The sequence below is a fragment of the Rhinolophus sinicus genome, linkage group LG09 (genome assembly GCF_036562045.2).
Source record: "Rhinolophus sinicus isolate RSC01 linkage group LG09, ASM3656204v1, whole genome shotgun sequence".
NCBI classification, from domain to species: domain Eukaryota; kingdom Metazoa; phylum Chordata; class Mammalia; order Chiroptera; family Rhinolophidae; genus Rhinolophus; species Rhinolophus sinicus.
In genome coordinates, this window is record NC_133758.1 from 77006550 (window position 1) to 77031337 (window position 24788).

Sequence of the window (24788 nt, forward strand, 5' to 3'; positions counted from 1 at the left end):
AGGTGTGAATTATGGTAGTGTTCTTTTTCATGTGTTCTTTAGAGACTATGAATAAATGACTGATCTTACATTTTGTCCTGTAAATTATATTACAAAAAAGTCATTTCTTCTCTACTATATGTTTTTTCAACTTAATTCTATTTTGAAAGTTCTTCATCAGTGCTTGCAATTACTTAGACTGTGTCTCAAGATTTTATATATATATATATATAAAAGCACACTTAATGTAACATAATTTATTTGAGCTTATATGAAAAGAATGATTTTGTTTTCTGGAAGATAGCTCATAAAATAATGCATAGAGATGTGTCCCAGGTTGAAAACTGTATTTTATATATATATATATATATATATATATATATATATATATATAATATTTATATAAATTATATAAAATATATATATATATATATTACTTGGTGCAGAACAATTTGCTAACTCATCTTTAGAATACAGTCTTTGAGGTAATGGGCAGACAGTAGTCCTAAAATTCAGAAATGAAAGCTGACCTAGCTAGAAACTAAGATAAATGTGTTGGTATCTTAATTTAACAGTTTTATGAGATGATAAAAGTCAAAGACGTTAAGTCCTTTGTCTTTAATTGGGTGTCCCTTAGAATTTCTTTTGAGGGATTTCCTTTCAGAATTTTTATGGGAAGAGGCATGTAGAAAAGTGCTCAAATGAATGGTATGGCTGAGGGAAATTATTTTTATTGTCACAATTTAGAATTTCTAAAAATTTGTTATGCTCCTTTAATTTGATGTTTTTAAATTGAATCATCTAGACATATGCACCAAGTAAATATATCCTTTATTTCAAAAAATATACATATTTGGGTAGAATGTATCTATATGAGATAATTATAATTACTGCTGAAAAATGAGAATCTATGAGTATATAGGATTTCTTCTGGCATTTATTGACAAATTATTGATAATTGTTATATATTAGGAAGTAGAAATTTACTGAAAAGTATTTATGAAGTTGATCTAGGTGTATATTTTTATCAAAATGCTTACAATTTTGAAGTTTACTTCACAAAAGTATTCATTTCAAATGATTAAAAATTGATGTATTTTATAAAAAATTGTTTCCAAATATAAAAGCGGGATATATATATATATATATATATATATATATATATATATATATATATATATATATATTCCAAAAGTATTCCTTTTTGTTTTGGTCACATAATCAAATATGTGAAGAAACCTCATTTTGTATCAGTTGAAATAGTCTTCTTTTTTGTCCCAATTTTTACTGTTTAAGAAAGATACACGAAGAAACCAATAAGTTTTATTTGATTTTTTGTTGTTGTTGTTAGAGGATGTGAATTATAGACATCACTTCAAGTGAACACGTGACCAATATTTTATTGGCTCATTCATCTTCCTTATTAATTAATATCTTATGTTATCAAGTGCCCAAGTCAATAAATTGTTTACTAAAATGTGCATTTTTTAGATGATCTAAACTAAAATAATGCTTATTGCAATGGTAATTTATTAAAAGTTTAATAGATTATTTACTTTCACTATGTAATGTGGTGGTAAAAAAAAATTCTATTCTAATTTAATCAAATAAGATTTTAATCTGGTGCTTAAAATCCTTTAAATGTTAGATCTAGACAAGCCACTTATTACTTTTCTCTCCTACAAAGTTGGAATAATATTATAAAATTGCCCTGCTTCATATATGAAAGATCAAATCAGATCATGAAAATACTTTGAACATTATAAAGTGATATTAAAAAAATATAATATTACTATCACCATGAAGTAGCTTTAGTAAGGCTTTATTAACACTTCTATACTTCTGCTTATATTTATTTCATTTAATATTCTACGGATATCAATCAGATAATTTTATAAAAATGTATAAACATTTTCTTCAAACAAGTTCAAGAATATTACTTCTCAATAATAAATAATAGAGCTTCCTGATACTATATAGTATTAATAAATACCATCTTAGAAAGAGAACAGTATGGAAACAATTATAGATTATATTCCAATTTCCACTAAGGGTAACAGGATATGTTACTTTTAGAAGGATCATGGATTTTGTAATGTAGGATATTTGTTGTTTGCTTTTTTAAATTCTAGAAGGCTTAAGAAGTTAAAAGAGAAGTGATAATGGCATTTTTTTTTTAAGTTAATGACTAGATTATTGTTTTGGTCAAAATACAATCATCTTGGGATGAGTATTTACTCAAACTTTTCTGAGTGAATATATTTCATAATTGTAGGAATTCAATGTACCCTTTGAAAGCACACTTTTCCATATGGATACTAGATTTTATTTTTGATGCTGTATAATATTCACTAGGTAATAATTTAACCTGCTTCCCAAACCAAATAAAATATAATTAATTTCAACATGCTGTCAGTGTCAAAGGTAATGCGAAGAAGAAAATAAGAAACATTTCTGAAATTGGTAGATGTCAATAATGCAAATTTGAAACATAGGTGTACCATTTTTTAGTCAGTATTTAAATTCAAGTAGAATTTATTGAATTATGGTATATTGGGACCTATATTAACTTGCTGACATTTATCAGCATGAAAAAATGTTTAAGGATTAATGAAACTGTCATTCTCAAATGCAAGATAGGTGTAATGCAAAAAAAACTAAAGTAGAAAAGTTGTTTGGTTTTAGACACAAATTTTGTCTAAAAATGTTTAAGCATCTTTGGAATTAGTTATCAAAACAATAGAAAATAAGAAAAGAAAAGAAAAGAAAAGGAAAGGAAAGGAAAGAAAGAAAGAAAGAGAAAGAAAGAAAGAAAGAAAGGAAAGAAAAGAAAAGAAAGAAAGAAAGAAAGAAAGAAAGAAAGAAAGAAAGAACAAAAGAAATTAAGAATTGGACTGCTACACAAATGACATGGATTTTTAAAAATATATTTACTTGTGGTTAATGCTTCAGAGAGATTTACACCAAAAAAATCTGGAAGTTAAGATTTCAAAATTACCCAAATTGTGATGATTTAGACACGTTTATGAAAACTTTTGCTTAGGTACTATATAAATAGTGTGTCTACAAGTCTAATGTTTAGATTAAGAGAAATATAATACATTATTTTTTTCTTATATGAGAAAAAACTTGACAGTTTAATATAATGCTGATGTGGAGCTGACAAGTTCAAGATGTAGTTAGGCCTCTTTGTGTGTGTGTGTGTGTGTGTGTGTGTGTGTGTTTGTGAAAATAGGAATCTGTTCTTGTCAACTATATGCACTAACCTCACCTGTATAATTGTTTAGTCATGAAATACTCCATCTAGTTATCCATTGAACAAACACAGGCTTTGTATTTTAATGCTGCCTTTGATGAAGTGTCTGTGAGTCACCTTGATAATTAGTAATGCAATGTTGGAACCTGAGGCCGAGCAGTCCAATACTATTAGATGAGTGAGGTAATGCTGAAGGAAGATGAGATATAAGATAAACTATTTGTTGAAGTGTGTTAGAGCACAGACGGGTCAACCTGATGAGTCTGTCTTCTCCCAGCCATTCATCTGCAGAATTCTGAATTCCAGCTGAAGCATGGTCAGTTGACCCAGCGAGGAGATTACAGCATAAAGATTAGTTTGAAGGTGATTGTGGGACCACTGCCCAATGCTATGACTTAGCTAAATCAAGATAAAAGAGGGCAACATGAAGAGGGAAGGTAGAAAGGGAAAGTGAAGTAGGTAAGGGTACAAGCAAGCAGAGGGGTACAAGCCAGCATGACACCACATGCCAGTGATGAGAATGGGGGGACAAATAGAGGGCAATGAACCAACATCCAGGTAATACTAAACAAATGCACCGTCATGACTCATAGTAGTGGGGCATTTCACTTTTCTTTATGAACCCCATGCACCATCCATTTGGAATACTTGTTCCCAGAATAAAAGCATTTTTCACACCTCTCCTCCAGGTTCCTTCTTTCTTCCACCCAGATCTCTCTTCTTTTACTTCATTTCAATTCATAGCTTGAATGCTACCTCTTTTCTGAAGCTTTCCATGATCTCTCTCACCAAATTAACTCCTCTCTCCTCTTGATCTCATAGTGCCTTTATTGTGAGCTTGTGTTTGGAGCTTACCACATTGTCACCTGGTTCTTTCCAACAATGATTTATTGAGCTCCTTCCCTGAGCCAGCCATCATGGTAGGTACTGGAGGCAGAGATGAATTAGATGCAAACCCTGCCCTCAAGGAGCTCACAGTCTAGAAAGGAAGACAATGGTATAAACAAAATAAATTACACCTTTGTGATGTGTGGCAATCAAAAACATATACAAGACACAAATTTAGTGCTGAGAAGGTGGCTAGCTTAAATCTAGGGATGGGAGGGTCAGGAAAGGTTTGCCGGATAAGATGATTATAAGTCATATAACTGTTTCCTTTATTTCATTGTGAGCTCTTTGAAGACAGGGGTTATGTCTCACTCATCTTAGTATCTTCATCATCTACCAGTGCCTGGCACGTAGTAGATAGACAAGCGCTATCAGTGAAATTTAATCAAACAGGTAGGAATCTGGTTCTAAAGGGCAAAGTGTCTAGAAGCCCAATTTCTTTATATTCAAAATCTTTTTGTTGGTTTGGTTTGATTTGCTACCCCTGCCTCTGTGTGCTTGCATGTTTGAAATGAAAATCAAGTTATTTTCTTTGGTCAGGTTGACTGAAAATGGCCATACAATATGAAGCACCATTTCTGTGGCTTTATTCTCTCTCTTCTATTTATAGAGCCTCTTAATATATATTAACGTACTAATAAAGTACGTTTCTGTAATTAACTAGTATAATAAAATTGTTAGAAATCAAATAAATTAATAGGATTTAGCAGACTTTTTGAAAAATAATGCTTCCTTCTTTATGGAGACATATGTTTTGTAAATACTAACATTGACTTTTAATAATTATTACAAAGTTAAAATTAAAATCATGGATATCTTTGGCATCAGGCCAGTTTACATTTAAAAGCTTACAACTCAATAGATGGTTTAAGTGTGTCTATGAAGCCATGGAACTTGATAGATTTCCATTAAAGTGAAAGGCAATTATGTTTAAAAATGAATTAATAAAAAAAAGATTTCCCAGTTATGCTATTCACTCTATGTATATTAATGCTTGCTTATGACCTTTGGGATAGGCAAATTTAATAACAATTATTGGGTATTTTTGTAGATCCTGAATGATACCACACTGATTATGATAATGACACATTATAGAATTTCATTTCCATATTTCCTGTTTAGGTATGATATAAAAATAATATTTAATTTAAAGGGCATAAGAATTCACATCATCACCATAAATATAGAACCCAGTTTACAGATGACGACAATGAAGAAATCTGCTAGCTGATTCTGTAGCAATCTGACTGGTTCTCAACGTTTTCTAAACTTACTTTCCTTGACACCATATGCTAGAGGGAACAGTAAAGACATCTGAATTCAAATATTTTGAAGAAATGTGTATTTAGCAACTGAATACATGCTAAAAGGAATAATTTACAGCAGCACTTTCATTACATTTTCTCTCCAGTTTTCTAGTTCCTATCTGAAATGCAGTGATAAATACAGATATGGAACATATTTACTACCTGGCAAAAACATGCTTATTGAATGGGCACACACCTTCTGTCCTTAAATAGCACATAAACCACCTTGTTACCTGTGTGGGAAAATCTGGCATTTTATGATGATGTTTAACACACTGAAATAGAGTACCTATAAAAAGTTGCATTTTACACTGGTTTCTTCTTTTCAAAATTATTTACATCTCTTTTGCCTAATGTGTAGGTAGCAAAAATATTAAACACATACCATTGAAAATCACTAAATAATACATAAAAAGTAGCATTAAGTGTGCATTTACATGCATTTACATTTTACATTTGATTTTAACTGGGCAGTAATTTCTCTGCTGAGATGTACCTTTTCCTACTTTAAGATTGCTGTCCTGATTTGCTTAATCTCACATGAGTCTCTCAACATAGTTTCAACTCTGATGATACATGCATATGCCAAAGTCTATTAAAACTAAGTGGGACATTAATTATTTTTCGTGCAACCTGTCCCCTCTCAATACACATTGGCAGAAGATTATGACTGTAATAAGAGTTATTTACCTGCAAGTTATAGCTATAATTCTCTTTGAAAACTTAGACCTGATGGTTTATAAAGACATGCCAGTAGATTTGTTAGTTTTTGTTTCATTTCATTGAAATCTAGACCTTCTATAGTATTTCATAATGCTAAACAGGATGCATTCGGATATTGGGAGTTATCCCTGAAGTTAGTATACGATCTTTATCCCTTCAAATCCCTTATTTTTGAAGACTGATAAGAAATAAGATACTTCTGTTACTGCAAATAAATTTGTTTCAGTTGCAAATTTAGAACACAATGCAACACCGAATTTTAGTGTTGTTAAGATAGTCTATAAAAATAAAAGAATGGCCTATTTTGGGAGCACTCTTTGTTTTTTGATTAATATTTCAAACTTTTTTTCCTCTACATGAGTGTGTCCTTCAAATAATTTAAAATTCAGCAACCATTTGGGGATGTACTTCTAAAAGTAATACTTTCTTAAATATATAAAGTTTTTAGGCTCTCATTTGAAGCAAGTGTCAACAAATGGTTTATTCAAAGTAATCATTAAAACTGTAACATGAGCTTCCATCTGTGAAATATTTCAGCTGATACAGAATTTTTAGAAAACCCACTGCAGTCTGAGGTGAGAAATTAATGCTGAGTTAATTAGAATCCCAAGGCAGGGTTAGAATTTCAATGCTGTTTTCATTAGCAATAGGATTTTTTTTTTTTTTTTTTCATTTTTGTGCATGATGAAGGACCTAGGGTGGGATTGCTGGTAAGGTGAGAATAGTGCAAAAGAAACTATTGAAATGCTGATGGTTTTTACACCTTGATGTCAATGACTCTCAAGAAATCATCTTAGAACAATGAAGCAGGCAAGCCCTTGATTAATAATCTTTTACATTATTATATAAATTGTTGTAGGAGACAAAGAGTTTTACATGTTTTAAGTATGGGTTGTGTCCTGGAAAATAGTTTGTATAAAATTCACTCCCATTGATATGAAAAGAATTAGTGTTCTTTAGACAAATAATTGTCTTAAAACAATGCAAGATAAGAGGCAGCTGATACAAATGTAAACAGAGTTGAGAAATTTGCTTTTAAGGTATTGTTCTGAAAAGTACTGATCTCTCTCTTCTAAAAAAATTAGGTGACACAGATGTAATTCCTAATGGAATGGCACGAGACAGTTTCCAAATATCATGTAGGGATTCAAGGACAGAATTAAGAGACATTCTCTATTAATATTATATTAAGATAATGCTTATTAATTTCATGAAAAATGCAGTTCTTTTTCTCATTGATACAGTAGGTACAACAAAATGCATTTAATAAATCAATTTGTTTCTTACCTATTTTGCTGGTTAAATGCTTTGTTTTTCTAAGACCATTATGCAGGTTAAAATTATTTTAGATAATACTTAAAGGAGAGGAGGTGTTATTTGCTTGAAATCCTCAGAGACATAAAGCATAATTTACATCTGGGTTTTAAGAATTAACTGTTAATGATGTACATATGTTTCTAAAACAGTATCAGCTATCCCTCTTGCAGAACTGAAAACAAAATGTTGAAAAAAAGCAGCACACAATTGGAATTTTTAAAACCAAAACTATATAGCACAATTATTGTAAGAAAAAAACCTACTCTAGCTTAGAAAAGAGCTAAATTTTACTGCATATTTGTCATGGTACATTTAAATTATAGTTTTAATAAAATACATCTTTAGATCAAAGCTGAAAGAAGACATCAGTAGTAGATCAGTGTATTCCATTTTTCTTCTGGATGATGGATGGTTTATGTTTTTTTATATTTCCACAGACCATTTCATTCAGTATCATTTTACTCCTCCAGTACATATAAACACAAGTGCTGGTAGACAAAAAATATCCTTGAATCCAACTACGTTTTGGAATATTCATCAGCTTACTAAATCCATGCAGTTTATTTTAAAGTTTTAGTTCAATAAAATGGCTTTGCTGATGCAATTTTTCTTCTTTAGATGGCAATATGGCAAATGACGTTTTAATTTCTCAGGCAAAGAAGAAAGCGAAACCTGTACAACGAAATCCCATAGGAAACATTAAGTCTGCTAAAGTGAACATCTGCATTCCCCTGACCTCAATTACATGTTGGTATTAGGAAGAAAGCCTGTTAGGAAAGTTACTCATGGACTTAATTTATAATTGGTGGGACTCAGTTGCATTTCCCACCATTGTAAACATCCACATAATGCCATGAAAAAAGTTCATGTATATTGCATTTTTTCCAGTTATTGTCTTAGGCAAGTTTCTATTTGTTTGAGGTTTCTAGAGGTAATGCAGCTCAGACACTCCTAGGTGCCCTCTCAAATTCGTGGGTCCTCCGATTTCTACCTTTCTTATTTTCCTGTAAGTGCTTCCATTTGTTACTGTTCCCTTGACTATGTCCTGGCCTTTGCCGACGTTGTTTTCGGTCCCTTTTCCAAACTTGTTCACAGAAGTCATCCATGGTGTTCAGGTTAGGGTGGTTGATGAGCTGCATAAAGTCTCTGTACCAGACCTTCTGGCTCGGTGTCATGCTATTGGACATTTCTTTGGTCTTGGAGCCATCTACATCATCATCTTTATGAAGAAGTTCTTCCAAATGCTCCGTGTCAATGACTTCCAGGGTCACTTTAAGGAGAGTCTGCATGAACCCGTGTTCCACGGCATGACACAGGTAATTGCCTGAATCCTTCCGCTGTAGACTGCGCAGGAGAAGACCTTGCTCTGTTCTGATGATATGATCATCCACTCTAATCTAGCAGAGGAAAAAAGGGCAGTAAAAACATACGTAGTTAAAAGAAATATAAGTTCTGTGTCAGTAGAAATTTAGATTATGCATTCAGGAACATTTTAACAGTTAATAAAATTTCTAGCTTAAGAAGCATGATAGCATTTTCCCATCAGAAAAAAAGTTATAAATTTCTGTCAACTGTTTTTAAGATGCATTGCAAAATATGGGTTGTCTAATAGTTTTAATAAAATTTCTCATTGTAATAATTTAAAATATGCAAGGTAATGGGAGGAAAGTACGAAGATAAATTTTATATATTTCGAAGAAAGCATATAAATATTTAAGAGAAAGTTAACATTAAATATTAGAATTGGAAATACAGAAACATGCTACTAGAAAACAAGGTGGTATCAAAATGAACCACATTGATTTGAAAAACAAAAACAAAAATCACCAGTTGAGGAAGGAGAAAAAAGCATGGGGTTACATGTTTAATTAATTATTTATTCAATTTCCTAGGCCTTAGATGTGACATAAAAATTAAGATATGCTCTTGCCCATATCTAACCTCACTTTTATTTTGAATACAGTTTACAACAGAGATCTCTGAAAGCCTAAGCTGGTAAATGTCTAAAAGCAACCTTGACATTTGTGTTATGTGATTACATATTTAAAGACTGCTTCAAATGTCAAGAAAGGTAATAAGAGGATTTCCACCTTTATATTCAGATTATGTTTGTAGAATTATCTGCACATAATGCATTTACAAATCACCCACATAATCTGATTACCCTTAATGCTTTTAAAAAGCTTTCAAGGTTCAGAGTACTCACTGAGATTTTCTCTGTAAAATTCTTTAATTTCACAGAAGAATAAATGTATCCATTGAGGAGAAAGATCTGTCTGATGCAACATGCAGGCAGAGTTCATATCAGAGTTCAATCTGGGACCTTAGATCCTTCATCCTAAATCTACTACTCCCTTCCCAAAAGCTCCCTCCCCATTTGAGATGGAAGTGAATAGAGAAAGGAATATACATTAGATAGTGGAATTAATTGAAGAAAAGTTAAAATTAGTAGGAGGATTTTTTTTCCTATATGCAAATATAGATAACGTAATTGCCTCGTAGATAACACAGGAAAAAAAAAAAAGATGACTTTCAAATTTATCCACGAAGAACTTCCGGGACAAAACTCTTCCAGTTCACCTTTGTTTCTCCAACTCCTAGCACAAAGCCTGTTACATAATCACGCTTCAGTGAATATTTGTTTAATGAATGAGTTGTCATTGGGTTAAGAAAAGGATAAGGTGGGGCCAGCCCAGTGGCTCAGGCAGTTAGAGCTCCATGCTCCTAACTCCGAAGGCTGCCGGTTCGATTCCCACATGGACCAGTGGGCTCTCAACCACAAGGTTGCTGGTTCAACTCCTGGAGTCCTGCAAGGGACGGTGGGCTCTGCCCCCTGCAACTAAGATTGAACACGGCACCTTGAGCTGAGTTGCTGCTGAGCTCCCGGATGGCTTAGTTGGTTGGAGAGTCCTCTCAACCACAAGGTTGCCAGTTCGATTCCTCGACTCCCGCAAGGGATGGTGGGCTGTGCCCCCTGCAACTAGAAACGGCAACTGGACCTGGAGTTGAGCTGCGTGCTCCACAACTAAGACTGAAAGGACAACAACTTGTAGCTGAACGGCACCCTCCACAACTAAGATTGAAAGGAGTTACTTGACTTGGAAAAAAGGCCTGGAAGTACACACTGTTCCCCAATAAAGTCCTGTTCCCCTTCCCCAATAAAATCTTTAAAAAAAAAAAGAAAAGAAAAGGATAAAGATACTCTTTTCCCCCTCAAGTCAACCATGCTGGGGTCACTTAGTATATGTTAGAAAGAAATAATCCAGTCAATTTAATTCCTGTACCTCTTCTTTTCGCTCTTCATTTCGCCTCTGAAATTGCCAATAGACCAGAGCTCTCTGTGATTTGGGGCTGCATTCCAGGAATGTGCTACTATTTTCTACTCCATAGATGATTCTTTCTTCAAAGCTATGGCCATGGTGATTATCTGTCCAGTGATGAGGAAATGAAACAAGAAAATGTAAGAGAAGTAAACTCAACTTTCCAAAGTATTTATTTGGAAATTCAGGAGATAAATTTGTTGCCAAGCTGGAAGTCTTTTCCAAATTAATTGAAGATGGCAGAAAATTTGAAGATGTAAGGTTTCAGAACCCAAGTTATCAAAATAGACTGATTATTGTGGTATGGGTTATATAAATCATATGCGGATATTTGTCTACCAGAAAATAGCATTACATTAACAGCCTTAGTCATGCATGCAGTATATACATTTTTATATGCCATAATAATACTCTCCAAGAAATTATTTTCAGTCTAAAACTCTATGCTCTAATGGGGCCAGTTCATATATTATTCTCTAGCAGAGAAATTATTTGTAAATTTTTTGTTATTGGTAAAAGTTATTTGTTATTGGTAAATGCAACACAGTTAAGATCAAAAGTACAACCCAGGGAGTCTAGGTAAAACTCATTTAGAGAAAAAAACCTCCTTCTTATCTTGTATAATCCTGTTTCTATGATGACATCCTGTACAATCTGGATGGGCTTTTAGAAACAAGATTATTCCTGTTTGTATTTGTTTTTCATCTGTAAAATTAAATTCACCAACCAATATTTATCTAGTATTTTACAAAAGGTAAAGTTCAGAAAGTTTACATGTCCTGCTAATAACCCCTAAACAATCCATGAATTTGTTCTGGAGATCAATTGGTGTGAAATGTTTGGGATGGCTCAGAAGAAAGATTCACAGATACAAGGCAATGTGGTTTCAATTGTCCCCATTTTAAAATGACACATCTTTTATTATTTTCAAGAATTAGGCTAAAGAATATGGCAAAAGTATATAATAAAATGCAGCAATAAGAAAAACTGTTTCCTGATTAAGTTTCTATTATTTTACCCTTTATGTAACCTACTTCAATGTGGTAAATGAAACACAGTTAAGATCAAAAGTACGACACAGGGAGTCTAGGTAAAACTCATTTAGAGAAAAAAAAAACACCTCCTTATTATCTTGTATAATCCTGTTTCTATGATGACATCCTGTACAATCTGGAACTCATTAAATTAGTTTAGAAAATAATAAATATATTTTCACATGAACAGAGGGCTGACAGTGTAGACAGATGAAAATTTTTTGCTCTCTACTTCAAACTTAACTAGATTTTTAATTTAAACAAGTTTCCCCCCTTTTTTGGCATCATTGTGACAGTTTTACTGTTGTTATAATCAAGTGAGTACTTTAGACTGTCATAGACAATATGATTTGCTCTCACTAGGTTTCAAATTTTCCAAAGCCTGCTTCCACCCAATTCCTGTCCAAAGCCTATGTCCATTATTTCCATGTCTCACTCTGCCTACAATCAAATTTCTGCCTCCATTTTCTGTCTTCAGGGATGTCAACCTCAGTGCCTTTTCCTCTATTGCCCTAGGTATGAAATAGAATCCTTCTAACATTGAGAAGTATCTGTCCTGTCTTATTTAAAAGATCAATCCCCTAGAAATAGGAAACACACACACACACACACGAAATGACTAAACTGTAAAGAAACAATATTTAACTGATTCAGTCATTTTTCCATATTGGATATATATATATATATATATATATATATATATATATATATATATATTTATTTTTTCAATATCTGCATTGAATATGGTAGTATTTTTCTTTTCCCTCTGAAATTATTAGTATATCTTTGATTGAATAGATATGGCACATATTGCTCTGATAGTTTGCTGGATATCTGCTTCCCTGGATAGAGATACATTGAATCTCTATGCCCAATAAGGGCTGGAAAGTCTCCTGTGAATCAGCTTCCTTGAACAATCAGAATGCCTTGTCACATATGAGGTCAATACAGTTTACATTGAATACATTTTTTCCGCTAATCATTATGCAGTTTAAACTGTTTTGATTTAGAAATCCTTTTAGTTGGAATATTATTCAGCCTTAAAAAAAGAAGGAAATCTGCAATAGACAACAACATGGATGGACCTGGAGGACATGCTAAGTGAAATAAGCCAGTCACTGAAGAGCAAATACTGTATGATCCCACTTATATGAGGTATCCAAAGTAGTCAAATACCTAGAAGCTGAGAGTAGAATAGTGGTTGCCAGGGACTGGGGGAAAGGGAATGTGGAGTTGCTAATCAATGGGTATATAGTTTCAGTTATGCAAGATCAATAAGATTTTAGACCTGCTGTGCAAAATTGTCCTTATAATGAACAATACACTGTTGTACACTTAAAAATTTGTTATGAGGATAGATCTCCTGTTAGGTATTCTTACTCCAATAAAATAAAAAAGTAAAAAACAAATCATTAAATAAATCATTTTACTTTTAGGAAGAGACTTTTTATTTAATCTCTCAATATTAACAAATCCTAAGAAATATGACAGCATGACACATAGAAAAAAATTCACCGAATTCAGATACAAACAACATGGTGATCCACTGATCTGGTTTATCAGCCATGCCTCCCAGGTCTACTTTTCTTGTAGAAATATATGATAATAACTGACTTTTCTCTCACCTAATCTACATTATTATAAATATCTATAGAAATATAAGGTATAAGTAAGTTATCGCTCTCACATATAGAATTCTATTTAAATACTTCAGTACACTAGTTGCCCCAGAACTAAGAAAAACAATGCAACTTGTATAATAAGAAAAAAGAGAGTTTCATATTAATATAACATCAATTAGGTACCTTTTAAAAAAAAAATTCACTAAGTTGTCTTCTTCCGAATTAATTGAATCATACTATATGGTCCCTAGAGAGCTTTCCGCTAACCTTTCTTACAATCCTGGGAAATGTGCTCAGGTTTTAGTTTCACTTCAGGATCTTCCCTGGTGATAGCAAACGTTTCCTAATGTACACACACACACACACACACACACACACGCACGCACACACGCACGCATGGACATGCAGGGATTCTCTTAGTAAATGTTTTCTTATATTTACAAAATATTTTGTTTTACCTGCTACTTACCTATTAATAGTAGAATCTAAAATAAATAATATTTGTATTAATCAAGAACTTACACCAAGTTGTTTTTAATTTACTATAGCCAAAGTTCATGGAGTTCTTTAGGAGATATTATGACCTTCAGGTACTTTTCCACCTGAATGAGATATGTACCACAACTGGTGTATTTTGTACTCCAGCTTGGTGCCTTTAGTTAGTTTGCCTTGATAACTACTCTTGCCAGTACCGTAAGGATTCATTCTCCTCTAACTTGGCCCTTTATAACTCTCTTTTTGTCCAAAGAAAAAGTAGAATTGCAAAAACTAAATTTCCATTGAATACAGTTTTCTCTGTTAATTCCTCACTAGAAGAATGTTTCTATCACCAGCAACTCTTGATTTAGGACCAGAACTTTCATTTAAAATAGCCTCTGCTAAGTATTCGTATATTGGGGTGCTCAGATGTAACAACCTGTAAACAGTTTTTCTGTTAATTTTCTCACATCTGACACTGAATAAACAGATACCCAATAAGTATTTTAGAAAGAATGATTAGAAGGCACTCAATAAATATCCAATCCCTTTCCTAACTACCCCAACTGCTTGAGTAAGCATTGTACAACATAGGAAACATTAGAGGTCCTGTAATAGTATGTTTCTCTCTCCCTCCTTTAAGATCTCCCTCCTTTCTTCTCCTTGTCCCTCAATCTCTCTCAAAAAAAATCAATCAAACAAACAAACAAAAAACTTACAGACCGGAAGAATATTTTGAATCTTGTCTTCTAACCTTACTAGATTTTCAATGTTCTTTGGGATGCAAACACACTATCATATTGACTATTAAAGCAAAGGGTTCTCTATAACACCATAAGTATTTTTCAAAGCATATACTATTGAATTCATAATTGCACAATATAAATCAAAATCTCAACTAAGAAAACCTTGTTCATTAAAGATTTCCTGAAGGATATGAAATCTTGCATATTCAGGGTATTAGTTGATCTGCATTAGTTGATCTGAGAGCAGTTTACATGGAACACATTGTGTTAATCCCATGATATAAATAATTTTATAGAATTGTGTTGCGTGAGGTCCCTCTGACCTATGTTGAGGGAACACATAAGTAATACTGCATGGATTTGCTGTTTATGTCTGATGTTACTGAGTATGGTGTTCATTGCACGGTAGTGTTTCTTGATATTCATCTTTTTCTTTCTGGTGTTAGTTTTTAGGAATTATTGAGATTATTTTGAACAATTGATTTTTTAAAATGAAGTTTGTGATTCATCTCTTGATCATATTTCCCTCTCTACATTGGCAAAAACAAACAAACAAAAAAACTGTTAGAAAATTTTATATCTTACCCCAATAACTTTTTGGTAAATATGTTCTTCCTGTATGCCTGGTTTTGTTTTCTGTCAGCACACCTGCTTTGCCTGTGTGACATTACTGATAGCTTTATCTTACCTTTGTTTTTAATCAAACAATTGAAAATTGTCTGAAATAGGTCATTTATTATTACAGATAAAAATTTTTTATAACACATTTTAACATCTTTTTGTTGTCGTTCTTAAAATATATCTACATGAAAATAACAGTATAATGTGTGGACACAGAAATTGTCATAAATATGTGAGATATTGTTATTTCTGTTCTTATGAGAGTTTCAACTGTTCAAAACTTAATCTTTTACTGACAATTTATACTAAGACAAATTATGAACTCCTTCCCAACATCAATCCTACTCCCTCATCTCCATCAAAGAAAGTATTTCCTCTTTTGCGCTTCCTAAAAATCTATTTTTGCATATGTGTTTATAGCACATGGAGTCTTATTTGTTACAGTTATTTATTCATCTGGTTATCTTCCTCCATACTGTGTATTCTACAATCCTGGCACGAGGCATAGATAAACTCTTAGCTGATGTCTGGTGAATGGCAAATCCAGATAACTATTAACTCTGTATTTAAAAGCTGAAATCTCATGTAGCTTTGACATCCTCAAGACAGTTATCATAATTTCATTCAAAATGATTTGAAATTTAATTTATTAAAAAGGGCGTAGAGTTTATAACTCTGATTATGTCAGAATATGATATTAAACAAATGTTACATATAAATTTCAAATCTACTAAATTTGTTAAGTTTTAGAACGTTACAACATTGATTTTGAGATCTGATGGGGGAAGATGATGACTAATCAAATGTACTCCAATATCAAAAAATCTAAATATGGGATAATAAGTAGAGAAAGAGATTTGATAAATCACATGAGTACATTCTCACATCTCCAGGGACTATACCTCTCTCTAAATAATGTCCATGCCAAGAAGTAAACTTGTAGATTTCCAGAAATAAAGGAATCTCATTTTAATCAATTTTTAAATATATTTCACACTTAGAAGAAACCAACTGTTTTGAATATAAACTTTTGTCATGAAAATTACTAGTAGACAAGAAGTATATAATTGTTAAATTGGCATAATGAATTCTCATGGGTTGAATTGAAGAGTTAGAGCAAAATAATTGAGAGCGACAAACATTAAAATTGTTTTAAAAGCACCACAGTATGTTTGAATAACACAATGTTACAATACATTGCAGCTGTTAATGATAAGAAATAATGTTTTTAAGGAAGCAATCTTCAATTAATCATTTCCTCTTTTAGTGGGATAATTTATGGAAATGAAATGAGCCTAATAAACCAGAAAGAATGGGAGGAAAGAAAGAAGTTAAATAAATTGCTTCCTTTTGTAACAACAAAAAGTCATGATATCCATCATTTAGCCAGAAATATCATGTTGCTAAGGCCTTATTTAGTATTTGATTCTCTTCCAATATAGCAAAAACAGAAGGCATCACATTTCAGCTCTCCATTTATTCCACTTTAACCCCATAAATGTCTCCCAAGATGGAAATGTTAATAATTTAACAATCTTAGAAAAATTGATGTCATGTAGAAAAGTCAGAGATGGATGAGGTAGTGAACCACATATTTATTCAACTATTTGATTTTTGTTATCATTTTTTATGTCCTTCCCCCTAGGTTATTGAAAACTTGCATTTTGTAAATAATGAATATAAAAGTAAAACTTAATTTGGGGGAGGGACAAGTGGTTGTAAATAATTTTAAATATTTAGCAAATAGTTGCTGAACTACATAGAGATAAAATCTAATTCCAGTTATTTTTATCACAGTGTAATTTTAATATTTTACAGTAAAATTTTTTTCTTAATATTCACTATTAGAGGTCAAGCGAAGAAGGAAAGGAAGTGTTGCTCATCAATTCTTGGTGACATAGAAAACTGCAGATATACACTTCTTGAGTAAAAACATCATTTCTCGGGTTTTCTTTACTAGATTCTAGATGACTTTCTCCAGAAATAAACAGGGACTTTATCAATAGAAAAGACTCTAATTTGGCTGCAAGTGGATGAATTATAGCTTTATAAGTAGCACTGGCTGAAAAGACATTTCAAAGTTGAATTAATAACTCTTGGGCACACAAAATATTTAAAAATAAAGAAATTGAAAAGAAAAAAAAATTCAATTAATTTTTAACATTCGTGCATATTTTTTGGACCTGACTATTAAGGGGGCTAACAATTCATTTAATCTTATATATTGTAGTGCACTTAAAAACAAATTTTATAGTATTACTAAGCTATATAACAGGAATCTTGTTTATTTACCAAGATAATGCTTAGGACAATGCTTCTCCAATGTTTTCTGTGATACCAACTAGTTTCTCTGTTTGTTGAATACTAATTTGCATGTATGCATGAATGAACCTAGAAATTTATGCATACACACACACACACACACACACACACACACATATATATTAAAGTCCATGTGTTTAATACAATCTTTGTCAAGTACAAAAAAGGATTCAATTAATGAAACCTTAGAGAAAATTTAAACTTATAATTTATCAACCTGCTGAGATAAATAATTTAATTTAAATTTTAAACTACTTTGTTTTATGTTCTAAATTAAGATTTGTCTCTGGTATTGGTATCTGTCTCTGGTATCAACCAGTGCACAGCATTTAAAATTTTATAATTAAAGTAGTTGCCAATCTTCCTTGAATCCACAGATTCCTGTGGATTTGTGTTTAAAATGTTCTTGTTGGTGGCTTGATAGATGATGGATGGATGGATAGATAGATAGATAGATAGATAGATAGATAGATATGACCAGGGTTTTATTTTTATTCTTCATAAGTGATTATTGTTTCAAAGAGAGTAACTAGTATCTTATATTTTAGAGATTTATTAATTCAAAATATGAAAATGAAATTGAGGTATTATTAAGTTAACTATGAAGCCATTTGAATAGTTACATTTAATACTGTGCTTGATATCTTGTGATGCCAGAGGCAGCAATGCTTCTTAGTATAGAGCAGGCAGAAACTTAAAAAGCCACACCAATATGAAGACATAACTTAAAAAGCCACACCAATATGAAGACATCTATAATATTGTTTTAGTTAATATTGAACATGTCTTATTTTCGTAATTTTACAGCAGATGTTTTACCAGGAAAGCCCACATAATCTATGTACCCGAGTTAAATTATCATAGGAAATTGTACATTTAAAAACAGGAAACATGAACTTTGATGTTTAATTTACTTTTTCCCAAGAGTTATGGTAGGAGATGATGGAAAACACCCATTTGCTAAAGCAGAAATCTTCCATAAACACTAATGAAAATACCATCTTGCATTTTCATATATTGTCCTGATAAGTTTTAGAACTTAAAAAATACAGCATGCTTAAAAACTTTCCATTTACAATGGTTAAATTACAGGTGTAAGACACTTGGACGACCTCTGATGACATATTTAAGACTTTAATAAAGAACAATGATGGAATGACATACTGCAAACAACTTCTTATTCAGGTTGTATGTGCATGTCTTGCACACATATACTATGAAAAATTGGATTATTTGCCTAAGGTGATGACTATTGCGATGATTGATCATCTCCAGTGAAAATAGTTTCAAAAAAGGTTCACAAAAGTCATAGACGATAATACTGTAGTAAGCTCATTCTAGATGCACACTTCTTTATATTTTAAGATCTCTGATATCAGAATGTGTCTTACAGTTACTCTTGATCTGAGTTGAAGTTGCTTTCTTCCAGAAAAATTGTGTTCTTCTGCCAGACAATGAATTTCTACTAACCTGATACCCCTTCAAACTAAAATCTTGTCTGAGATTTTTGGTGCGCCTATTATTGGTGTGAATTCAGAAAGTCAACCGTCATGAGTACCACCCTGTGGTCCAAGGAGTACTTTTATCCCTTTTTCACTACCCACAATTGTGACTGAAACAAGCATATTTCCTTGCTATCTTCTTCTGCATGAAAATGTATTTCCCCTTTGTGCTGATACTGAAATATACTGTGTCTGGGCTTGATGTTGGGATGATCTAGTAGCGCCTATCTTTTGCAATTTTTCTTTCTTAGCAGTACATAAACTAATGCTGCATCTTGCATTCAGTGACATCTTAGACTTGATGCAATTTGTTAATTTATTAAAGTGAGGGATTATTTTTTAAAGCTGACACCATGCTTGTCTATCAAATCTTGAAGCTTCTCTTGGGGCTAAACGCTCAGATTCATAGTGGATTTTCTATGAAGCGAAAGCACAGACCAGATTACTGTTGCTACAAAGTACTAAATTACAGCTCTGCAGACAATAAAGATGACACTGCCAAAAATATTTTATGAAATTTTGAAATGATTTTGATGCCAACCAAAACATAATTTGAGCTAATTGTGGAGTTAATTAAGAAAATTGAATTCTGTGTATGTTTTACTATGGGGTGCAAGAAAGGAAATGCATGTACATAGAAGAGCCAAGAGAACTATTACAAAGTAAAGTTCAATGACAGCATTAAACTAGAGGTTAGGATATAAAATATTTCAAAGAGTCAAAAATCTGAAATGATGTTAATTTTTTAAAAAATGTTACTCGTGGTGTAGTTTTTGTTCTCTGGACACGCAGAGCATAGTATAGCTCATTCTTGTTCAGCAAAGAAAGGGGCATGGGAGGTAGTTTAAAGGGAAATTGATTCAGCCACTGGTGCTCTTGAATGCAAATTCAGACCAGCTCCAATTTGGGGCACAACAGTTATTTTAGGGAAGGAGACATATTGCAAACAACCTGAGCTTTCTCCTTAGCATTCTGGATGAGGTGTGAGTGGGAAGAGAAGATCTGCCAGCACATATATATTTAGGGTTTTATACTAAAATGTCCCTAGGTAAATGGCCACCAGTAATGGAGGAGAGAGCATGCTGGATCAAGGGAAGTGAAACGGGATGTTTCTGTTTCACTTAGGAGAGCTCACCATTAGTGCTGCCTTTACACGAGAGGGAGTAGAGCACTGAGTGAGTGCTAAAGGTTTCATCGAGAGTAAAATTCTTCCACTTAATTCTGAGTTATTTTATATATTGTCTCTATTAAAACCTCAGGATATGTAAAATATAGAGTGTTACAAATTATGTTTACCATTACAGCTGGAACTGATTGTTCTGAAGTGTATATTTGGCTTCAAGTTGCTTAGCAGCTTTCTGTGAAAACATCTCATATCTTTATATGTTTCCATATGAGCACATATATTTTATTCAATGTGACATTAGCAAGACAATATACATGACTTAACAGGGCTGGACTCTGGATTTTTGCCCATTTCACTTTCAAATATTGATAACACCCATTCCAAGAATATTCACTGGTTCCTAATGGTAGGCCGCAGCCTGGCCATATGGGTATGCCTGACTTTCCAAATATTTGAAATTTCCTATAATCTTTGGTGTATATTTTTTATGCTTGGTACAAGAAGACAAGGAATAAAGAGGCCTTTAAAAAAGGAATAGTTTATTGCTGCAGAGCTTCTTGGACCATTTTACCATGTCCTCCCATATATCATAGGGATCTACTTTGAGTTGTTTATACAGATGCACGTGCTCACGCCCCAGTAACAATGAACCACAGCAACCCCCTTTACTCCCTACAGTGTACATTCCGATGGAAAAATCAGGAGAAAAACTGATTCACGTTCATTTTACTTTCTACAGCTAAACGATTCTATATTCTCAATTTTTACAAGGCTTTTACCACTCTAATTTTATCAAAACACAACTTTAAAATCTGATCAACTCTTTAATACCTATTCAATCAACAGTCAATGTTAATTTATCCAATGTCACACTTAAAAAAAATAAATATGCATTTGGTCAGGTTTTCCTTGTATATATACTCTCAAAATTTCAGCATATATATAATTAAAAAAAATACTAACTGGGTCTATGAAGAGACTGGATTATTAAACAAATAGGTGTAGCCGTAAAACATTTAAAATTGTAAAATATTGTATTATATTAAAAATTATTGGTAAAATATATATTTATACACAAAATTCTCCAGCAATCTTCAAAAGATAGCATAGTATCCAACATATAATGGTGTATAATGATTGTTTATTAGTTAGTTGATTGGTTGATATTTCTTAAGAGATTTTATTTCTGGGTACGATGGCATTAATAATAACAATGTATGACTTAAATTACTTTCACAATAAATAATAGATATTATTTAGTTCAAATTACTGAAAAACAAAAACAAGTATCTATGCTATAGTTTGAAATATTTAGATCATTCATTCAACAAATATTTATTAAATACCTACATGATATTTACTATCACTGATATTCATGATATTGCATCTGTTATAGCTCTAGAGATATGAGAATGAGCAAAATAACAAGGTCCATATTGATATGGAGATTAAGTTTGACCCAAAATGAGCTCTGATTACATTGTCTTGTTTCTTTTACTTCTAGTTATTATAGCTAGCTTCTCCATAGCTAAACAAATAATTCTTTAATACAATTAATATTTCATAATACAGCATTGCTTAAATGGTGTTGATCATAAGTCAGTATTTTACATGAAATAGATTAATGGAAGACTAGTGCATGTTTTGTTTTCCAACTGAATTACGTCATTTGAGATATTTAAGAAGGGTATGTCAATAATGCACTATATCTGTACAAAGACAAAAATTCATAGCATTTGCTCTAATTTAGTGTTAACTTTTTTTGGTTTATAATGAGTAACAGACTGAAAAGTCCTTGGCAAGAAAATTTTGCAAGCAAAATAGATCCAAACTATAGGCTGAATTCATGGCTACCTGTCTCCTGGAATTGACATTCTCCAAACAACCCTGTGAGCATTCATGAATCACACACCAGCACATATAGCATACATCCCAGAGGGTCTGACTTTCAGAACGGTAGCTAGGTGGAGTACATTCTAGGGTGCTATTTGTGCAGTGAGTTTTCTTTCATAACAGTCATGAAACATGAATATTCTACATGTAGAATTAGTAGATCGAATTCAAGTTAACTGATAAAAATTTTAGACTTTCTTTTAGGATTAATGTAAAAGGGACTGAAAAAGTTAGTGGAATAATTGTATTCAATTACATGTAAAATGTTTACATTTTAGCCATTTTTAACTATGAATTGTTCATCAGCAGTGATGTCATTGATAAGTGTCCCCAGCAGAGGGAAGCACAGCTTCATTATTATGTTTGTTGAAGGGCTGAAGTGGAGGACTGAGCAATTTCACAATTTTACTGCATTTTAAAAGAAGATTGGTTGGTATTTCAGCATTAAAAGAGCAAATTAACATTAAACAGGCCTTGCAGTCTCTTAAGAGGCATAAAATGAACTTGGCCTAAAAATCCCCAGTTCAAGAGAATATCCTATTAGTAAATCAGTGTGAAGACATTGGAATTATCTTGTATTTGACTAGGATATTCCCAAACAGTATATTGTTTCTATATCATGAGCGTATTAATGAATACTTTCCATGGCTTATTTTAAGAACACACATTTTTTGATATATTTAAATGAATTTTTTTGTTGCCTACTACTCTCACATTGCTACTATATATGAAAACATACTTAAACTGGTTTCTTTTTGTTGATATGAGAAAATTGAGCTTTAAGTTTCTTGAGTCTAAAATCTTGAATTTATCATACCTGCCATTAAGACATAATTCAATGCTTTGTGTTCTTTAAAATTTTCTTTCTCCTAGATTTTCTTTCTCTTTTGTTGCATTTGTCTAAGTATTCTGGGAGACGGTTGTGCCCTGCATGAATGTGTGTGAAGATGCATTATTTCTTATGAGTTTGTCCTGGTGTTAGCAGGTTGAAAGATGAAAATTGTTGTAACTTACCATGGTGCTGTAAGTCGGAACAGTGAGTTAGTGGGTCTCCATTTCTTATATCCTGTCGTCTTGTGCGTCTAAAAATATTACATTTAAAAGGTATTATTGTATGTCTATCCTCTCTTGGGAATTTGTCTAAGAATTAAGAATAAAAAAGCAAAGATTCTAGGAGCTTATGCATCTACATCTGAATGAGAGATCTTTTAAAAGCAGCTCTTTGTTCCTGTAAGAGCAGTCGCCAAGATGATCAAAATGGGAAAGAGTATACAAATGTACTAACAATATGTTAAAAGTCTTTCAAAGTAGTGATAACAGAAAATACATAGCTTTTTGCTACTGGATGTCAATTAATAAGAGTCTAACTACTATAAACTTCTGAATTTTTTATCACCTTGAATTCTGAGGAAAAAGCACAAAATACAGAATAGCAACCCATCTCTTCAATAAACAGATTTAAACATTTTTTCTGATCACTGAGAGAGTAAGCTTGAAAATTAAAATTCACACGGATGTTCTCTTTCTCTTAACACATATACATAATTCCTTAAGTAGACTTTTGTTAAGTTTAAAAGCATTAAGACTATGAATTCTATTTTTAAGTTAGTTTTTAATTTTCCTTTTTGGTTGCTATATCAACCTTTTTTTAAATAAAACATTTCTTCAATGATCATATGGCTATAATTGCAAACTGATTTACCTGTGAAGTGAATAAAGACAAGCAACAACAAAAATTGAAGAGCAGGGCTTCCTTTGGTCAGAGGAAGGAGAGAGAGAAGACAATGAATTTACCTCTAAAAGAGAAGCCAAATTTGTTGTAAAAAAATAAACTAATTTCTTCTACACTCTACTGTTCAGGTTGTGTTAGTTGCGTGATATTATGGATGCCTTCTCTGCACTTTGCTAATGGTTGGCTCCAGCCATTGTGTTGCAAACTGGATGTGTATTTCCAGAAAGAGGATAAAAATGGAGACTGCCTATGTGTAACAGACTGGAAAAGATTGGGGACACTTGCCCAACTGTTTTCTGCATCTATTTTAATAGGTTATTGTCTTGCTGCAAAGTTAGTTACCATCCCTGAAAAGAACTCTCACAAAGGCCATTGAGAATTGCAAACATGGAATTTGTTACTGTATTCATAAATTTAGAACTCCAAAGTATTTATAGATTTCTATTTGTAGAATTGGTGAGACTATCAACAGATGTTGTACATTTCAGAATTGAGCCAACAAGAGAACTTGTGAAACTCGAACCACAAAGCATTTGGGAAGGCACTTTTTACTGCAATTTAAGCTTTTGAAAAACGCCATCACAAAGAATAGATAAATGTGAGGGCTCTGACCAATTTTTTCAAAGACAAATGAAATTGAATTAAGTAAATTCTACAAGGAACAACAAAAATGTGTTGATGATAATTCTTTCAATCTTGGACTGTAGGTATACAATAAATACATTTCAAACATAATAAAATGCAGCTTTTTTAACATATTATAAATTAAGTTATATTTTTAATCTTTCTTATTCAAGTTAGCTTAAAATTATAATGACTTATTACTAAATTAGGTAATGCTATACACTTTCACATGAAAAGGAAATCATACTCATTTTTAATTAAAACATGAATTCCACTTTTTTCGAGTCAGATTTAAAGCC

At 32.2% G+C, this 24788-nt stretch overlaps 1 protein-coding gene across 6 annotated transcripts in view; it reads right to left on the reverse strand.

The window, feature by feature from the left end:
* Window positions 1-5448: 5448 nt before the first annotated feature.
* The window catches only part of SEMA3A (semaphorin 3A), a 457743-nt gene continuing 438403 nt past the window's right edge, over window positions 5449-24788 (reverse strand). For all 6 annotated transcript variants that reach the window (XM_074340665.1, XM_074340664.1, XM_074340667.1 and 3 more), the window contains 3 exons: window positions 23148-23215; window positions 10755-10897; window positions 5449-8867 (listed from right to left, as the gene is read on the reverse strand). In XM_074340665.1, coding sequence (XP_074196766.1) covers window positions 8412-8867; window positions 10755-10897; window positions 23148-23215 — 667 coding nt within the window. In that variant the 3' untranslated portion in view covers window positions 5449-8411. The remainder of the gene's footprint in view (window positions 8868-10754; window positions 10898-23147; window positions 23216-24788) is intronic.